The sequence below is a fragment of the Apis cerana genome, linkage group LG7 (genome assembly GCF_029169275.1).
Source record: "Apis cerana isolate GH-2021 linkage group LG7, AcerK_1.0, whole genome shotgun sequence".
Classification (NCBI taxonomy): domain Eukaryota; kingdom Metazoa; phylum Arthropoda; class Insecta; order Hymenoptera; family Apidae; genus Apis; species Apis cerana.
In genome coordinates, this window is record NC_083858.1 from 3,057,824 (window position 1) to 3,076,894 (window position 19,071).

Sequence of the window (19,071 nt, forward strand, 5' to 3'; positions counted from 1 at the left end):
TTAGAGAAATAGTTGAATCCCCTGTAATTTTTATTCGGTTAAAAAGAAATGAAAATCATAATTGAAACTCTGTTCATAAATTGCTTTATATAAAGACTAAGAAAAACATTAATCTTGTTTTTTTGTATAAGGTAATCTTCTTAAAGATAATCATATAAATACCTTTTTCAATTATAATGATAAAAAATTATTTTGTATGATATGAAAAGTTAAATATATTATAAAAGACATTTTTAAATTTGCCAAGATCTCCATCTTTTTTTGCATATAAATATATTATTTCTTTTTTTGTATATAATAGCATTAAAATGCATTCAATAATATTATTTTAAAGTGACTTTTAAAATGTAAAAAATTATTGTGAAATCTATTTTCATTAAAATACATAAATTTTAAATGAAATAAAAAATTTGCAAGGGAAATAAACATATTAACATTCTAGAAAATTTGATCGTTATTAAACATAAAACATCTATCGCTCACTTTTTTAATTATCATATTAAGTATTCAAAATAATGTTTTTGTACATTATGCGTTATTTGAAATTATTTAAATATAATATATAATTATAATTTAATTATAATTTAAAATTATAATGATCCTTTGATCTTTTCAATTATTTATAACAGCATAAAATGTAATTATTCTTTCTTTCATAACATTATAATTTAAAAGTTATAAATATTTTATTTTAATTTTCCCCATAAGAAAAATTGATGTAAGCTAGTGCTAATTCCATTACAATCAACGATTTGCAAATTTATTTATTTTTTTTTTTAAATTGTTTTCTGTTTATGTATACATTGTCATATATAACACACTTTTTTATATCAATATTACGAGAGATTTTTTTATATAATTTTTAAATTTTTATGATAATAATTTTATATATTCAAATCACTTCTCTTGGATACTTTCATCATAAATAAAAATAATATAAATTTTTTTCCTTCGAGTAAATTGGTTATGGATAATTTATTATTTATAAATTGCTTGATCGATCGAATTTTTTAGAAACATTTATGAATTAACATATGTTTATATTTACATTTAGATTCTTTACTAAGATATATATGTAACGTATATGAATTTGATGAAAATAAATTATATTTTAATTTTGAAATCGAAGGTTATTATATTATTTGAAGATTATGAAATCACAATGCATTTTATTCAGTTACTAAAAAGAAAAAAATATTTTTATGTATAAAAAAAACATCGATGATCTTAAAAAATTAAAAAAAAAATTAATTTTTAATATTAAAATTGTTCTTATAGTATATGATATAAATTGTATACAAAACGTTGTATATTCTGTTATCACAATCGAGAGAAGTATTTTAATTATTTTAAAAAAAGATAGAAATTGTTGCTAAAAAAACATCTGATACTCTTTTCGTGTCATTCGTCCATGACCTTGGACTTTCAGTATCGATTACATATCTAGATGATTCTGTAAACTGTTTGATCCTCGAGCAACATCTGTAACGAGGAATGCCACTAATACATATGCATAGTTCTACAAATCGAACTTGTCTAAAGTTTTCTGTTTACTCCTTTTTCTATTTCTTTGCGTTGTCTATGCATTTGACATATTCCAGTTCAGAAAATTACCATAAATTTAACACACAACCAAAGTTTTTCGATAATGTTAATGACATTATCTTTATTAATGTCACAATAAAATTGAATTTTTTTTTTTTTTCATTCTTGATATTTGATATTTTTTATTCAAACGATTACAAAGTTAATATCATGAAATAAATATTTTTCAAACGTTTTCGCAAAAATAACTTTTGATATATTCATTACTTTGATATATATTCACTATATTTTCAAAATTTTATCTAATCAAAAAATTTATTTGAAAAAAATTGCATAAAATTACTATAATTTTAATTAAGCTGGTAAGTACAGTATACAAAATTATTCAACTTTCCATTCTCTAGCCAAATGTGCTTATCAAAATTACATGTTCGAGTTTTATGTTATTCTCCAGCGATCTCTTGTTTAATATTCGAATCGATACATTCCATATTTACGTAAGCTTTTAACGGTTTTCCTATCCGTAAGTCGAGAAAGAGGGACTACACGTTTATAAGTGAGCAAAACGAAAGAAATATACTATTCCGCAAACTTATCGAACATTAAGAATATATATGTGCATAAACCTGAAAGAAATTCGATCGAAATACACTGTTTTCGTTTGACTTTTTAGAAATTGAAGTAAATAAAAAAAGTCAAATGATTTCATATTTATCAATTTTCAAAATGATAAGTTCCGGAACAAACGTAGAAAAACATTTTTGGAAGTAGTGATAACAAATATGTATATGTGGATTAATGCAATATAATTAATGTAATATGTAAATATAATAAGATCATGTATATATATATATATATATTTTTTTTTTCTATGATTAGAAATTAGAATTAGAAATTTCATTACTTGAAAAATAATTATAATTATCACATATACAATTTGTTAAATATCCTTGCTTTTGCTCTGAATATATCATTATATGTAATACATTCAAATGAGTTAAATATTTTCTTTTAAAAATAAAAAAAAAAAAGAATAATTTACGATAAGTATGCATTATATTAGATAGATATATAATATAAATATATATTATCAAAGTCTTTAATTAATGTAATGATGTTGATTAATTTTCAATATTTCAAGATAAAATCTTATTCAATATAAATTTGTATAAAGTATTCATCAAGCTAACGATGAATCGGAAAAAAATACTAATAATTTTAATTTCAATATTTCTCTAAAATGAAAAATAATTGAAACATTTACCAGATTCATTTAAAAACATTTCATTAAAAATTATACAGATTGTCTTCTTTAGTATTAAATTATAATCGTATTTATAATAATAATACGAAACAATTAAATAATCTTACCGAATAATTTTTCTTGATCTTTTCGCAAGTAAATAAGTCAAACTTTGGGGCAGTATCCCAGCTGTATGGGCGGCGCGTTAAAAAACATAATGGTACCCTTAAATTGCCTACCATTCTTTCCTTTCTGTAATCAATTAAAATTAAATATACGATTATTTCGAATAAATTTACGATAAAAATCTAATATATTATAAAATATCATTATTAATAACCTGTTATAAAATTTCAATGACAAAAATATGTCAATTTGGATATTATATGAACATATACAATGATTGTTTATTTTTCATTTGTCATCGTATATCTTTTGAACGTGTTCTCATTGCATATGTGTTTGAAATTCTTATAAATTCTATACAGATGGCTGTAGAATAGTTAAGTAACACATACTGAGAAATATGATTAAATTTTTACGATGTTTCAAACATTGGATAGTAACATATAATGTGAAAAAAAAAATATCATTCAAATAAGTTTAAAATATAAAAAATTTAGAAAAATATAGTGTGCCATTTTAGGATTAATATCAAAATGTTTATGATTGCCAGAATTGTAATTCAAGTGTCAAAAAACGAAAAGAATTGAATGCTTTGTAAAAATAATAAGCATTATTTTCCTTTTATATTTTCATATCTTTATATATGTATATATATATATATATATAAATAATTATAAATAATCAAAGTTGTACAATTTTAATTATCTTTTACGCAAATAAAAACTAGAAAATTAATGATATGTATATGCACAACAACATTTTTTGCAATACCATCTCATTAAAATTTTTAAATTCAATCTTTAATTATATGCATATGGAAAATAATAAACATAACAAAATTATTCTTGTCCTTTAGTTTTATGTATATAATAACTAATAATAATAAAGAAATATTTATTGGATAGATAAGCTAACAAATAATATATATTCCTATTAAAATCATTTCTAATTGATAACTTTGTGATAACTATCGAAAAATTCGCATATCCATTGTGGTTGAAAGTAAAAAGAAAGAAGAATAATATTTTTTCTAAAGATGAAACAAAAGATTAATGAAGAAAAAAAAATTTAAGAAAAAAAAGTAGATTGGTTTTGTTTATTTATTTTTACAATTATTTTCTGTCAAGGTAAAATGAACATAAATTAATCGAAAGAAAGATTGATCAAAATAGAAAGAGAATCTTAACACTCGTACTCATAACACAGTACATGTAAATTCACGTGTCGTACATGCTAATGAATATCTAGATACTTCTGACGATTGCCAATAGAAGAATTGTCACATCAATTTGTGGGAAGTGGTTGAAAATTGTTGGCAACCGTTTTAATATAGATTGAGGCTTGCGCTAACGAATTCGTAAAATTATTGTCGTGGATTGTCGAGAGAAGGGAGAGACCGTGTTTGGGGAGAAGGTGAAAGTGAAAATCGTTCACGAACATAACCTAAGAATAAGCTGTATGTGCAGCTATCACAGATTTCATGGAATTTACGGAGATGCGATACCGTTTTTGAAAAATTCTTTGACATGATCTTTTCAATGAGTTGTCTTCTTGATGAATAACTTATTAAAAACGAAGGTAAGAACGAGAAAATATGGAGGCTTGCAACGAAGTAGGCGACCGGACTCCAACTGACATCGCGGTAATGCAAAGAAGTTGGTCAGAATTGAGAGGCGTTGTCAGTGATCTACGTAGAAAATTGTCCGGAGTATCAGTAGGCTCTGTTCCTGGATCTATAACATTTCGATCTTTACCAGACGGACGGTAAGAAATGTTTCTAAAATAGTAACATAACCTTTACAATTAAAATCTATTTTTTTACAATTTTTTCTTTTTTTAGGACAAGAATATATTTTCTTAGTAGTCCAAGTAATGGATGGGAAACTACTTTACTATTTGTGGATATTGCACATTCAGATCATGCAAATGGTTATCGTCTTCATTGGCAACCAATTATAGAAGCAAATTTTCAAACGTAATACAACTTTTTTCAGAAAAAAATAAACCATTTATTTTTTAAAAATAATAGGATAACAATGTAAAAATTTATTTGTAGCGTATCAAGCACCAAAAGATTATCAAGAGAAGAACAATTATTATGGGAAAGAAAAAGATTAGCCACATGGGGTATTACTAGTTATGAGATTCATCTAGATAGTGGAAAATTGGTTTTTCCAGCTGCAAGCAGCCTTTATCAATGTATAGATACAGGATTTATGGTATTTTTCTTTTTTATTATTATTATTCTTTTTAATATGTATAATTAATAATTTTTAATGTATAATTAAGATATTAAGAAATAATAAATATATTTATATATTAGGCTGGACCTTTATTTCCATCTGAAATTCGTATGTCAACATCAGGTGCTAAATTATGTCCACAAATTTGCCCATGGAATAATGCATTAATTGCTCATACATGTTCGGGTGATTTGTATTTGTCTCATAGTATCACAGGTTCTTCTGTAAGATTAACACATGCAAGAAAAGGTGGTAAGAGTTTAGTAAATGATCCTCTTACTGCAGGAACTCCTTCTTATGTAATGCAAGAAGAATTTACTAGGTTTGTAATATAATAATAACATATATATTTACATATATAGTTCTTATAATATAATTTTTTTATTCAGATATATTGGATATTGGTGGCAACCAAAATCTAACGATGGTATTTATAGAATAGTCTATGAAGAGATTGATGAGAGTGATGTAAAGATATTTTGTTTTCCATCAACATCAAATTCTGAAGATATAGATGAATTTAGGTTTCCAAGAGCTGGTACTCCTAATGCAAAAAGTAATCTTAAAATGGTGCAATTTCGTTTAACAGAAACATTACAAATTGTTGACATTGAAATATTAGAACTTCAATATCCATTGCATATTATGTTTCCATGGATGGAATATATGGTAAGAGTGGGATGGACTCCTGATGCACAATAGTAAGTCAGAAATGTTCTGAATTAGCTGTGCATGTTTCAATGTTTACTTCTATAATATAGTTTTATACGAATATAGCATTTGGGTCCAGCTGTTGGATAGAAAGCAACAAAGACTTGAGTTAGTTTTATTATCGATAGATAATTTTTGTGAACCACCGCCTAATGTATACAATTCAGAAAATCATTTCACACCGTCATCGGCGAGTGTTCAAGTAATATATTCTGAACAAAGTTCAATTTGGATCAATGTTAATGATCTCCTTTATTTTTTACCGTCCGACGATCCAACAGAAGTTAAATTTCTTTGGGGCAGTGAAGAATCTGATTTTAGACATTTGTATCTCATTACATCTAGCATAGCTGGTAAAATAATAAATAATTTTAATAATTTTTAATTCTAATATGTTAACAAAATTAAATAGTAATTTTTATTTTTCTATTCTTTTTTATAGGTTTAAATAACGAAGTAGAAGAACCATTGGATAAAATGGATAGTATTTTTTTGCAACCTCGAGTTACTTCTAAAATCGCTTTGACTCAAGGAGATTGGGAAGTCTTGGGTAAAAAACTGTGGGTAGATGAACTTAATTCTATTGTTTATTTTTGTGGTTTACGTGAGGGTCCACTAGAACAGCATGTTTATGCTGTGTCACTTCGTCGCCCGCTAGAAATAAGATTACTCACTAGACCGGGTTACAGTCACAATAGTATATATTTTAATAAGGAATGTACAATGCTAGTGACTGTTTATAGTTCCATCAAAACATTACCAACATGTCAAGTACGATTCTTTTATAAATATTAAAAAAGAATAAATATTAAAAAATTTTTATGATAATCAACATTTTTTTTTAGGTTTTTAAAATATCACAATCAGATTGGACAGTGGAAAGTATTTCTTTAACTCCTGTAGGTTATTTATTAGAACCATCTCCTCTTGAATCCGAATTATTTGCTCCGGAAATTTATACTTATAAAATATCATCTAATGAAACTCTTTATTCAATGATTTTTAAACCACATAATTTTCAAGTTGGGATAAAATATCCTACGATATTGAATGTATATGGTGGTCCTGAAGTACAATTAGTGTCAAATACATTTAAAGTAAGTATTTTGAGAAAAATAAATATATGAAATTGGATATAAAATTTTGGTCATTTATCATAATTTAATCATAATTTAATTATTATATATTTCAGGGAATGAGACATTTAAGAATGCATATGTTAGCTGCTCAAGGTTATTGTGTAGTATTAATCGATTCTCGGGGTTCACATCATAGAGGTTTAGTATTTGAAAGTCATTTACAACATCGAATGGGAACTGTTGAATTAGACGATCAAGTTCAAGTGCTAAAATGGTTAGCAGAAACTACTGGTTATATTGATTTAAGTCGCGTAGCTATTCATGGTTGGTCTTATGGAGGATATTTAAGTCTTATGGGTTTAATACAATATCCAGAAATATTTAAGGTATTTTTTTCTTTTTTAAAAATTTTATTGAATTTAATTTAATTATTTGTATCTAAAAATATTATTATTTATAAATTTTAATTGTTTATTTAATAACAAATTTTAATCGATATTTTTTTATTTCAACTTTTGTGTTTGTTTTGATCTTTAAAATCAATCATCTAAAAACATAATATATTAATATTCTATTATATTTATATACAAAAATCGAAATATATAATTTTCAGTTAGCCATTGCTGGTGCACCAGTTACTTCTTGGAATTTTTATGATACTGGATATACCGAACGTTATATGGATTTACCACAAAATAATCCTCATGGATATATGTCTGGTTCAGTTTTGACATATGTGGATAAGTTTCCCGATGAAGAAAATAGATTATTAATTATTCATGGGCTTATAGATGAAAACGTACATTTTTTCCACACAAGTCAATTGATTAATGCTCTTGTAAAATCTGGGAAACCATATCAATTACAAGTTTACCCTAATGAAAGACACAGTCTCAGAAGTCTAGATGCTAGTAAACATTATGAAACTACATTGCTGTCATTCTTACAAAATCATTTATAAATTATTTTTATTCAAGTAAATAATTCCAGTAATAAGTGCTGGTTAAAATATTTTAACAATTTAAGTGACTGCCATTACTTTTATGTACATAGATTAAACAAATTAAAAATTAATTTCAATATCCTTATTCGCGATGGTATTGCCTTATATAAATTTTACGTTTGTATAAAGACTCCATTAAACAGTATTATAATTTTACTACGAGAAGATTATAATAAAAAATAATTAAAAATTTTACACATCTATAAAAAATAGTATTTTTTTCTGTTTATAGAAATACAAAAAAAGTTTGTAAAAATTAATATCTATTACATTCAGGCATACAGCCATCGCGAAATTTTTTTTTGCAACTTCTTTAATAAGTGATTATAGAATTTTAAAAGCGATTAAAATTGTAAAATTTATTTTTACTTTTTCAAGAAAATGGACAATACTCGCAATTCTCTGTACATATATACATAAGGATCGTTAGATCTATATTAATTTTTCTAGAATTTTCTTCTAATTGTACTTACATGATATTCATAGTTATCGCCAGAAATATGTCTATCTCGTGACTATCACCATTTTATGCTTAATTGTATATATATAAACAAGCACTCTCTCCCAGATTTTTACAATAAGCATTGCAAGAATTTGAGTGAGAAGAGTACATTATTCCGTATTTGCAAATAAATCATATATAACATAAATTGTTTGTCAATAAATAAATTCGTTATTTTATATTTTGTTACAATGTGTATCATTATTATCCAAGGATTTTAATGTTACTAAATAAATAAGAATAGAATACTTGTTTTGTTACAATTATATTTTTTTTACAAATTATTTACATGTACATTATTGCGAACTCCTGTAAGTTTTAGTTTTTCTATTTAAAAATTTATATAAATACTTTATTCTTTTATTCAATTCTTTCCATTTAGTTGGTCTTGCTATTGGATATATACCATGTTTTAGCATTTTCCGTTTTCTAATTAATATTTGATATTCATTTCCACTTACACCTCTTAACCAAGAAGGTACATTATATAAAATTTTAGCTGGATGAAGATTATTAGACCCCAAAATATCTATATAATCATTCTGACCGAACAATGCTCTTTTTTCAGACCAAGCATTCTTTGGTCTATATATTGGCATGGGTAATTTTTTATCATCACCACGAGGTAACAATCCTTTCATATTTATAGGATCTTTATAGCCATAATTTCTTAAGTAAGGACCCTTAGCTATTTTATCTGCATAATACCGAAATCTTTTAGGTATCACTTGAGGTATCCATGTATTCATAGTTGTATGCATTGCTTTCAAAAACCATGACATGCTAAATTTTTATAATTAATCTTATTAGTATATGATAAACATGTCTTTTTTTCAGAATATTATACATATATATATATAATTTGTAATAATTAAATTTTTGTATTGAAATTTATGTTATTGAAGTTACAAAAATAAATGTAATATTAAATTCTTTCAATAAATATTTTTCTTATAAATAAGACTAAATTTTCAAATTATTTATATTATATTTTATTTATATTTATATTTATAATATATATATATATATATATTATGAATAGCTAATATAACCTTATTTTCTACATGTTAAATATAATTTTATAAATTTCATATTTTTGATATAATAAAATTTACCTTCAATAATATATAAATCGTACGGATGTAAAATAATATTATTTCAATTTGTTATATGAAATCTTTATCGTATAATTATAGTTTATATTATGAATATATTTTTCTATAACCTCAACAAACTTATGATGAGAATTGAACTTAGACATATAATATTTACTTATATAGCATTATATATATGTATTATAAGAATGTTATAAGAATATATGTAGTTAATAATATATTGCAATTTTAAATAAAAATAAAGTATCTAATATTTATGATAAATTGTTACGTCTTAAAAAATAAAAGAAAAAAACCACATTATTGTATTATCCTCATTCGTTTAATCATTTTGAGATTAATTTAAAAATTGAATATAGAATAAAAATATAGAAAAATATAGAATATATTGATATTAATTTTTAATTATTTTATTATTATTTAAGTATTACATAAGATATTTTTTAATATTAAAATTTAAATAATAATGAATAAAAAACAAATTAAAGCAAAGAAAAATTAATTTCTAAAATTTATGAAACCATAAAAAAAATATTTGATCGAACGATTAATATTATATTAATAAATATGTAAGAATAATTAGAAATAAATTTCTCGGGAAACAAATAAAAGAATTAAAATTAAATAAATCATAAATTGTATCACTTTATGCATATAAATTACATATAAATTTGTATTATGCACTGTGTATAAATTAATTGAATCATATTTATAATAATCATTTACATAATATTCATTTATAAATTTTTATATATAGATATATATATAAACTAAATATTTTCATATTTTAATGATCCATATTTTACCGCTTCATTATTTGTGAAATTGAAAATTATTTTTTCTATAGAAATAAAAATTGTTTATTTCAATACAATACTTTTAATTTTAAACTTCGCATATAATTGTTAATATTAAAAAGAATATGCAATGATTTGCTAAACCGAAAAATTTTTATTAAAAAATTAATAAAGTTTATTAAAAAAAATAAAATTTATTTGGAAATTTATATTAAAAGTAGTATAGGTATTACAAGAATTCCAAAAACAGTAACGATAGAACCTAAAAAAAAGAAAAAAGAAGTTACTGAAGAAATTCATTGATTTTTATATTGCAATATACAATTAATTCTTATTAACCTTTGCTACAAGTCCCTTCTTTGCAAACGCATTCATTTTTTTTACATTCAAGAATACTAAAAGTATCATATCCTTTACATTCGTAATCGTTCGAACATGTATGATATAAATCTGAAAAAAATATGTGACAATTTATTGAGTTTTTAATACAATTCGAAATTGAAAATTATAGTTATCCTTACATCGTGTTTGAATGCATTTCCCAGTTTCATTCACAAAATGGTATGATGAAATGCACTCGCAACGTTCATTAATGCACATGGCACGACCAAACATATCTTGACATTCATCAGTCCTTTGACAGCGATCACCTACCATCAATGGCTCTAAACATTCATATAACCAATACTTATATATACGCGCGCGCGTAAAATATATAAATATATAATATAAATATATATAAATAAATATGTAATATATATAAATAGTATATATATAAATTAATAAAAAATGTAAGATATTTTTTAAACATACTAATTACTTACTAATGACACAATTTGAAGAATTATTTATATCTAAGATATACGAATCTTTGCATGCACATACTCCTTGTCTACACGCTGCATTTGCCATCGTATTACATTCAAAATCATTTGCACAATTCAATCCGGCACCTATCATTTCAAATCAAAAAATAAATATAATTATTAAAATAATACGTATATATATATATGTGATAATATTACAGTATTACATATATATATATATATGTAATAATTTATTATTAATCGTAATAATTGTAGTAATTTATCAACTAATAATAATGTACACTAATAAAAAACCATTGCAAAAAAAACAAAATTAATAAACAAATTATATATGTATGCATGATATGTATAATGTTTTAATGTTTTCTCTGTGTCATAAAATAATGTTTATTATTATTTTATAGTAGATATTAATTAAATAAGAATAATAAAAAAAATACTAATTAATATTAGTAAAATATTTATTATATTAAAATATTAATATTATTAAATTGTAAGTTATAACTTACAGATTAATATATATTATATTAATTTTATAATTTACTTATAAAATTTTACTTTTTTCATTAACAATGATTTTATTGTTATATATTATTAAATAAGAGAATTCATTTATGATGTATAAAATTTCTTTAACTTGGCAATAATATTAAAATAATATTCAATTATGTAAGGATTTTGATGTTAATGTTTAAATAAAATGTTTAAATTAATCAGTAGCCATTTGCGAAATAGTACTCACTAGCGATGCACATCGAGTTGTCTAAAGTTGGGGAAAAATATTGTTCGCACAGGCATGTCTTTTGCGCACGGCAATACGAATTTGGAATGCAATTACGATCTCTCTCACATTTCTCACCGATCTTCACATTTCCGTATCCCAATGTGTCCTCTAAAAACAAGGAAAAAATAAAAAATAAAAAATAAAACATATAGAGCAAAAAACGATTCAATTCGATTATGTCTCTTATTGATTGATTTTGAATCTATGAACACTCTGAAAAATATTGAAACTTTGATACTTGCGATACTTTGATACTCACGTTCTAAGCCCAAAAGTAATTGGAAACTCGCAAAAAATAATAGAAATTTGAAAATTTGGTCGTTCATTTCTATTATTCGTACTGAATAAAAAACTGTGTTATATTTCGTTAAAAAGCTTGCAATAAACGCTCTTCTTACGATGATAATCGTTATCTTTTCACTTATCTATGATATATCTAACCGAATGAATCAGAGATAAGAAAAACTAAACTGTTTTTATATTTCATTATATTTTTCTTTATATTTTTTTCATTAAAACGAATGATAGAAAAAATAGAAAAAGATCGCTTACCGATTCAACTGGTGAAGTTACGAGTAGATGCGATCAGAGTGGTGTCGGTAGTAACTGGAAAGAAAATCAGGTTGGTGGGAGAATATGGTTAATTGCAGTTCTACACGGCTTCGCGTTCGTCAGTCGTGTGCTATTGATGCTCGATCGCGAACCGATACTTCTGTTTGCAAGTGAATCTATTATACTAGAATTTCAATGATGTTTTATTTCGGGTATATGAAGAAATGTATGTTGCTTCTTGTGATCATTTCTATGATTCATCAATCGGTAACTGATCAATTGGGTAAGCTTTGATTTTACATCTAAAAATTTTATTTTGAATTTGAAATTTAAATAATTATAATTAATAAAATATTTGATGCAAAAATTTATAACATATTTTTATATCATTTTTATAATAACATTTTTCTGTATAATATAAATATTAAAATGTTTACGTTTACTTTGAATATTTTATTATAACATTATTTTATCATTTTTTTATATTATATAAATATGTATAATTAGTTATTATTTTTTTTTTTAAATGTATCTTTTAATTGCCAATATTATCTTATAATTAGAATAACATTGATATATACGTAAACAATATTACCACTTAAAATTATAAGTTTTATCTTGGAGTTACATTGGCCCTTAAATTTGTTTCTTTTTATATTTAATGTATCATTTTCATTTTTATTTACTTATTTTAAAATGATTAATTTATTTTTAAATTATTTAATTTATCTTAATTAATAAATATAATTTATATAACTTATATATACTTATAAATATATATAAAAATAATACATTTCATTTATAAATATTTAAAAATATGCTAATAAATTTTTTAGAATTTTTTTATGTGGATGTGTGAAAGACTCATCAAATTAAAAAATTTTAATCGAAAAAATAATGTATCATTATTTTTTATATAATTAAAAACATGAAATGATTAATTTTTATGACTTAAATATATTTCATTTACTTATTTACATTTCATTTATAAAAAACATTTTAACTGAAATTTATTTGCTCGTTCATAACTATCAATATAAGTTTAATCTATTTAATGTTATTCAACACTGTAATATTCTTTCATCGAACAAATTACTCGTTGACAATGTAATTAATTTGTACAGTAGTAATTATATTATTACCAGTATTATATAAATGAAATATGTTATATTCTTGAATTCTTTTGTAATTACGCGCATTATTTTATGCATATTATAATGCTCACTTTTGCAGTGAATCAAGCAGTAATCATGAACATTATGAGAGATACGCGAGATACAATGTTCTTGAAATGTAATTAAACAAGCATCAACTGATGAAAATTAATTTAAGCAAGATTTGTATTCTCTTATTCGGCATGATTCTTGCAAAATACATGCAATATTTTAAATATTATTTCAAAAGATTTTATTTTTATCCATATTAGTTATTTTTAAAACATTACACCAATGAAAAAACTTCGAGAAACTGAAAGTCCAGTAAAATTTAATAAATTGATTTAACGTCACTTCGTTCGAAGTAACCGACATGTCAATATAACGCTATTGCTTCGGAAGAAATGGTATATACATTTCTGTTCTCATTGCTTGTATACAAACGTTGGTAGGCTACGCTTCAAAATAAAATCGACCTCTTCACGATATTGAAGCAGTGTCAATCGAATGATAATTTTTAAAAATGTTCATTGCAAAAGAAAATTTTATTGTAATTTCAATTTCTTAATATTTGTTACGAATATTTTTTTTTGTATTTTAACTATATTACATTTTTTTATTATTTTAATTTTTTTTTTTGATAAATAAAAAGTTTTTAATTGATATATAATGATATATTAATTATAATTGTTTAATATTATTCTCAAGAAAGTTACAATTATATTGTCTTAAATGTAACAGAATTAAAAAATACAAAAGAAAATAAAATTAAATATTCTATATTTCTATATTTCATTTGAATTTTTATGTAATTCTATATATACTTTAATAATATTTTATTCGTTTAATCTACATCAGAAGCTGAAAAATCTTTTAATTATATCGATTAATTTAATTTTTTTATCATAATGAATATTTATATCAATCAACATATACGTATTCCTTATTAAATTCGAATTTACAATCAGATTTTATATAATTGATTTTATTATTTAATATTTATTAAGTAATTATTAAATAGTTATAGTTTCGTCAATAGTAAGATATAACATAGGATAAATTTAATTTATATTTAATGTATTATATTCGAATGAAATGTATCATATAATTAAAATAATATATTTCAAGAAATCAATGTTATGCTTTGAGATAATTTGATATACTTTAGATAAACTTAAATAACAATACAGCATGTTATATTTATAACCACTCATGAGAATGAATCGCATGATGATGGTCACACGATATAGGAATTCAAAACTAAAATCGATAATAAGATTATTCTATGTATCTCTTGAAAATTTGCGAAGCTTTTTTTTTCCTTTGACCCAAGGATGATAAAACCGATGATTGATTTTGTAAAAAAAAAAAGATTTTTTGCAAGTTTGTTAAATGTTTTCATTCTTACTTTAATAATATTTAAGCAAAGAATTATCAGAAAATAATTATTTTTTTTATAATTTTATAGGATTATATTATACAAATTAATGATAATAAATTATATAATTGAAATAAATTTATTATATAGTTTAATTCAATATGAGAAGAATTAATATTATTATACGACAAAAATTAAACAACATTTTATAAATTAATATTATCGAAGTTCAAAAAAAAAGAAATAGAAACAATTTTTTTCTTACAGATCCACCAATCCCTTGTAAAGAAGATCATAATTGCATCGAATTCTCAAATAGCTTAAAAAACGCATTTTGTTATAATGGACATTGCGTATGTAAGACGGATAAAGAAATTAAAAACTGTTCCAGTGCGGATATCTTACATAATAGAAATCGAAGCGCAGGTACAATTATATTTTTTTTTCTTTTTTATTTTTTTTAATATATATTGAATGCAATTCATATGACTACATTAAATGTAAAAGAAATTTCAATGCTAAAATTAACAAGAGAAAAAGAATACTTAAATATTATTTAATTTCAAATAGATAAATTTTTATTAATATTTAACATAATTTTGTAATATTTTTCTTGTTATATTTATTTTATTTTATTTTTTTGTATTTATATAAAAAATTTAGAGGAAAATATATAAATCATTTATAAAGAAAAAATAATGGAATTTTCTAACAATTCCTGAAATTCCAGAATAAAAATAGTAATTTTAAATATTTCATATTTAAGAAATTATTTTTTGGTATAAAGAAACAATAGAATAAATTTTGGATACATTTAATTTTTTATAATGTTTAAAGTATTGTTAAATTATATTTATAATATTTATATTATATTAAGAGTTTCTTCAAATTTTTTTAATAATGAATTTTGTTATATATTTGAAGTATTCAAAAAATATATTTAATTATATAAATAATTATAAAAAAATATATTAATTATTATAACAATAATTTTTATTAAGTTTTTAAATATTTATAGATATGAACAATGAAAATATATTATTTTGCTTTGAAAATATATGTGAAAGTAATATAAAATTATATCATTTTGTTGAATAATCTATTATTTCAAAAAAATAAATATTTAACATATTATATGTAAATATTTAAAGAACTGATATTCATTCTTGATGAAAATATATTTATGATTATGTATTATATATATATATTATGTATTATTTATATATATATATTATACAAAATTATATCATTAATATTTATTACATATAATATTTCAATTTAATAACTAAATATCTTAGTTTATATTATTATAGTTTATAGTTAATATTTTTCATATTGAAATTTCAAAATTTATCAAAATTTTAACATATAGCAATACAATTTCGATAGTATTCTGAAATTATCTTTGTATTTAATATATAATTTATATGTTAGATGAATTTCTTAGAATATTAATACATTTTTTTTAGGAGCTCCGATTTTTCAGATTTGCAAGATCGATAAAGATTGTAAAATTAATAATTCTTTTTGCAACACGACGATAATGCAATGCGAATGCCAAAAAAATTATATTTTATCAAGTAACAAGAAAGTATGTCTTAAAAGTAAGAATAAATTTCATTCATCAATATGATTTTAATTTTGATATATTGAGTCTTGGATCATTGATTCTTTATTTTTTCATTTTAGAGGCCGAAGGATTGGATTTTCCTTGTATAGAGAATAGACAATGTTTAACATTCTTACCAAATACGACATGTCAAAATAACCAATGTAGCTGTATATCTGGATATCATTATGTGCAAAATGCTTGCTATGAAATGATTGGTAAGACAAAATTTTTTTTTCGATTCGAGAAAATATTAATTAAAAATTGAATAAAAAATAATTATATCTAATTGCAAAATATTCACAGATATTGGAAAACCATGTCGCCAATCGGAAGAATGTATTCACATCAACGGTGCTGCATGCACTAATAGAGGAGTGTGTGATTGTACAAAAGAAACTGTGATCAATGAAGATCGACAAAAATGTTTACCAGTTGCAAGGGATATCTTGGATATTTGCGTGGAAGATATACAATGTACTAAAACTTTTTCTGATGCACTATGCATTGATGGATTGTGTCGATGTCAAAATCAATATCACTTTGAATCCGAAATAAGGCAATGTTATTTCAATAAAAGTAAATATTCACTTTCTCGAACTTCACTTTTTCCTTTGTTATATAGATATATATATATATACTTGATAGATGGCGTTGTTTTACAGAACTTGGTGAAACTTGCGCGAATACGTACGAATGTTACCAAAATGAAGAAAATGAGAATGTGACACGTAAAGTATTAACGTGCATGGAAAATGTGTGTGTATGTATTGAAGATTATGTGAGACAGGACAATAAATGTGTAAACGAAGGTAAATGGAAACAAATATATCTGTTTTATTTATCATTCTATTTCTATTTATTTCTATTTATATATCTATATATTTCTATTTATCATTCTATATTTTTATTATGTTCATTTTTTAGGATCACGGTTTGATATTCTACCTATTTTGCTCATAATGATCGTATCTATCGTACTATTTAGACAAAACTAAATGAAACGTTGAATCTTGGTCGGCAAAGGTACATATGTGCGAGCAGTTTTGATCTCCAACCTTCTCGATGACATAATTGAAACACGACGCGATTCAGCACAGAAAGCGAAAAAAGTAGGAGAGCAATATGGCATTGGATGACACCACGACTACATAGAATTGCGCACTGAGTGCATCGAGAGAATAGGTTGGGTGCACCGAACCGTTTAAAGACTTCCTGCGCTGTGCATGCAATTAACACGCTCAGACTGCGCTACTGCGCGATTCATTCTCGCGACCGCTTCTATACTTATCTTGCAAACTGTGCCAAAGAAACAAATTCGATATGTTTGTTAATGAATACCAATCGAATAATCATTTCATATTTCATCATTTGCGTTGATATCTCGATAATTATAAAAAAATAATGTTTTAGAAGCTAAATTTAATTAATTAATTTATAAAAAATTAAACATTAAATGTTTATTTTTGCAAAGTTTGAAATTAATTAATTTAGCTTCTGAGTAATTCGTTGATATGAAGTGAAATATCATTTAATATTTATATAAATGCATGTGTCAACAATATATTGTGATTCTTTGGAATCTCATTACAGTCAGCTTGAATTTTTTTATAGGATAAAGCAACAGTATTTTATTTTTTTTATACGACTAGTATTTATAAATATTTCTTGATAGAAGAATATCTAGAAATTAAACGTTTAATTTTATTTAAATTGAAGACAGTATTTTATGAATCTATAGTCTGTTATTTTATAGGAAATAGATAAAAAATATTTTTTTAGAAATAAGCGAATATATAAGTACTTAATCATTGATATATATTCAGTTTATTGATATATATTTTGTATTTTTCATCTTTGATATTATTGTATATTTAAAATAAGAAATTACATTATTTTAGAATTATTATTATTATCGTTAGTGTTTTTTTTTAAATAAATTAAATATATATTAATTTAAGTAAAAATTGTATTTTGTTAGATATTATCGAGCAAATATAATAAGTAAAATAATAAATTTTATCTAATTTGCATTTTTAAGTAAAAATTTTGATATAATTAAATTACGATAAAATTATAAAATAAAGTTAATAAATCTTTTTAATAATGAGATTTTTAATTTTTAATTTTTTTTTGCATAATATAATTAGAAATTAAATTTTATAAATTAAAGATTTTAAGTTAATTAATAATGTTTAAAACAAAAAAAAAGAAAGAAAAAAAATTTAATCTTAATATACATTAGTAAATAAAATCATATTAATAATTAATTTAATGTCAAAAATTGAAGTTTAAAATTTATAATTTTACTTAATATTACAATATATATTTTATTTAAAAAAAAATTTATATTTAATGAATAAAAATTAAAAATGTTAAAAAATTTTTTTCTAAAAGAAAACA

At 22.8% G+C, this 19,071-nt stretch overlaps 5 protein-coding genes across 8 annotated transcripts in view; 2 read left to right on the forward strand and 3 right to left on the reverse strand.

Moving 5' to 3' along the window:
* Positions 1–3,459, reverse strand: part of LOC107998450 (uncharacterized) — a 59,536-nt gene extending 56,077 nt beyond the window's left edge. The window contains exons 1-2 of the mRNA XM_017057730.3: positions 3,129–3,459; positions 2,917–3,040 (exon numbers count right to left, since the gene is read on the reverse strand). Of these exons, the coding sequence (XP_016913219.1) occupies positions 2,917–3,030 (114 nt within the window). The 5' untranslated portion in view covers positions 3,031–3,040; positions 3,129–3,459. The remainder of the gene's footprint in view (positions 1–2,916; positions 3,041–3,128) is intronic.
* Positions 3,460–4,115: 656 nt separating this feature from the next.
* On the forward strand, positions 4,116–8,633 carry LOC107998474 (dipeptidyl peptidase 9). Its single transcript, XM_017057776.3, has 10 exons — positions 4,116–4,678; positions 4,755–4,889; positions 4,971–5,133; positions 5,238–5,479; positions 5,547–5,858; positions 5,935–6,221; positions 6,311–6,639; positions 6,714–6,965; positions 7,061–7,333; positions 7,561–8,633. The coding sequence occupies exons 1-10, from the start codon at positions 4,509–4,511 to the stop codon at positions 7,906–7,908; spliced, it is 2,511 nt and encodes an 836-aa protein (XP_016913265.1). The 5' UTR covers positions 4,116–4,508; the 3' UTR covers positions 7,909–8,633.
* Positions 8,634–8,698: 65 nt separating this feature from the next.
* On the reverse strand, positions 8,699–10,258 carry LOC107998475 (large ribosomal subunit protein mL51). Its single transcript, XM_017057777.3, has 2 exons — positions 9,568–10,258; positions 8,699–9,235 (listed from the first exon to the last, which is right to left on the reverse strand). The coding sequence occupies exon 2, from the start codon at positions 9,232–9,234 to the stop codon at positions 8,749–8,751; it is 486 nt and encodes a 161-aa protein (XP_016913266.1). The 5' UTR covers position 9,235; positions 9,568–10,258; the 3' UTR covers positions 8,699–8,748.
* Positions 10,259–10,402: 144 nt separating this feature from the next.
* LOC107998419 (rh5-interacting protein-like) lies at positions 10,403–12,581 on the reverse strand. Of its 2 annotated transcripts, XM_062077675.1 has the most exons (7): positions 12,528–12,581; positions 12,235–12,411; positions 11,934–12,083; positions 11,189–11,317; positions 10,886–11,029; positions 10,704–10,814; positions 10,403–10,626 (listed from the first exon to the last, which is right to left on the reverse strand). In XM_062077675.1, exons 2-7 carry the CDS (start codon positions 12,299–12,301, stop codon positions 10,571–10,573), a joined length of 657 nt encoding a protein of 218 aa, XP_061933659.1. In that variant the 5' UTR covers positions 12,302–12,411; positions 12,528–12,581; the 3' UTR covers positions 10,403–10,570. The 2 variants fall into 2 exon arrangements, with proteins under 2 accessions (XP_061933659.1, XP_061933660.1); XM_062077676.1 differs by lacking the exon at positions 12,528–12,581 and having other exon boundaries at positions 10,886–11,014; positions 12,235–12,399.
* Positions 12,582–12,653: 72 nt separating this feature from the next.
* LOC107998478 (prion-like-(Q/N-rich) domain-bearing protein 25) lies at positions 12,654–18,781 on the forward strand. 3 transcript variants are annotated; one of them, XM_017057783.3, is made up of 7 exons: positions 12,654–12,810; positions 15,327–15,485; positions 16,546–16,663; positions 16,749–16,886; positions 16,975–17,247; positions 17,334–17,480; positions 17,596–18,781. In XM_017057783.3, the coding sequence occupies exons 2-7, from the start codon at positions 15,402–15,404 to the stop codon at positions 17,664–17,666; spliced, it is 831 nt and encodes a 276-aa protein (XP_016913272.1). In that variant the 5' UTR covers positions 12,654–12,810; positions 15,327–15,401; the 3' UTR covers positions 17,667–18,781. The 3 variants fall into 3 exon arrangements, with proteins under 3 accessions (XP_016913272.1, XP_016913271.1, XP_061933658.1); XM_017057782.3 differs by having other exon boundaries at positions 12,669–12,810; positions 16,529–16,663; XM_062077674.1 differs by lacking the exon at positions 17,596–18,781 and having other exon boundaries at positions 12,669–12,810; positions 16,529–16,663; positions 17,317–17,515.
* Positions 18,782–19,071: the final 290 nt, after the last annotated feature.

What these genes read in the sequence shown, in the direction of transcription:
- LOC107998475 (XM_017057777.3), bottom strand. Translation starts at nt 9,234, where the DNA reads ATGTCATGGTTTTTGAAAGCAATGCATACAACTATGAATACATGGATA.
- LOC107998478 (XM_017057782.3), top strand. Translation starts at nt 12,723, where the DNA reads ATGATGTTTTATTTCGGGTATATGAAGAAATGTATGTTGCTTCTTGTG. An exon ending in CAAGAAAGTATGTCTTAAAA is followed by an intron (nt 16,664 to 16,748) that starts GTAAGAATAAAT and finishes TTTTCATTTTAG; the next exon opens with AGGCCGAAGGATTGGATTTT. An exon ending in TGCTTGCTATGAAATGATTG is followed by an intron (nt 16,887 to 16,974) that starts GTAAGACAAAAT and finishes AAATATTCACAG; the next exon opens with ATATTGGAAAACCATGTCGC.
- LOC107998419 (XM_062077675.1), bottom strand. Translation starts at nt 12,301, where the DNA reads ATGAACGACCAAATTTTCAAATTTCTATTATTTTTTGCGAGTTTCCAA. An exon ending in CAACTCGATGTGCATCGCTA is followed by an intron (nt 11,318 to 11,933) that starts GTGAGTACTATT and finishes TTGAAATGATAG; the next exon opens with GTGCCGGATTGAATTGTGCA. An exon ending in AGAAGGGACTTGTAGCAAAG is followed by an intron (nt 10,627 to 10,703) that starts GTTAATAAGAAT and finishes TCTTTTTTTTAG; the next exon opens with GTTCTATCGTTACTGTTTTT.
- LOC107998474 (XM_017057776.3), top strand. Translation starts at nt 4,509, where the DNA reads ATGGAGGCTTGCAACGAAGTAGGCGACCGGACTCCAACTGACATCGCG. An exon ending in CGATCTTTACCAGACGGACG is followed by an intron (nt 4,679 to 4,754) that starts GTAAGAAATGTT and finishes TTCTTTTTTTAG; the next exon opens with GACAAGAATATATTTTCTTA. An exon ending in AAACATTACCAACATGTCAA is followed by an intron (nt 6,640 to 6,713) that starts GTACGATTCTTT and finishes ATTTTTTTTTAG; the next exon opens with GTTTTTAAAATATCACAATC.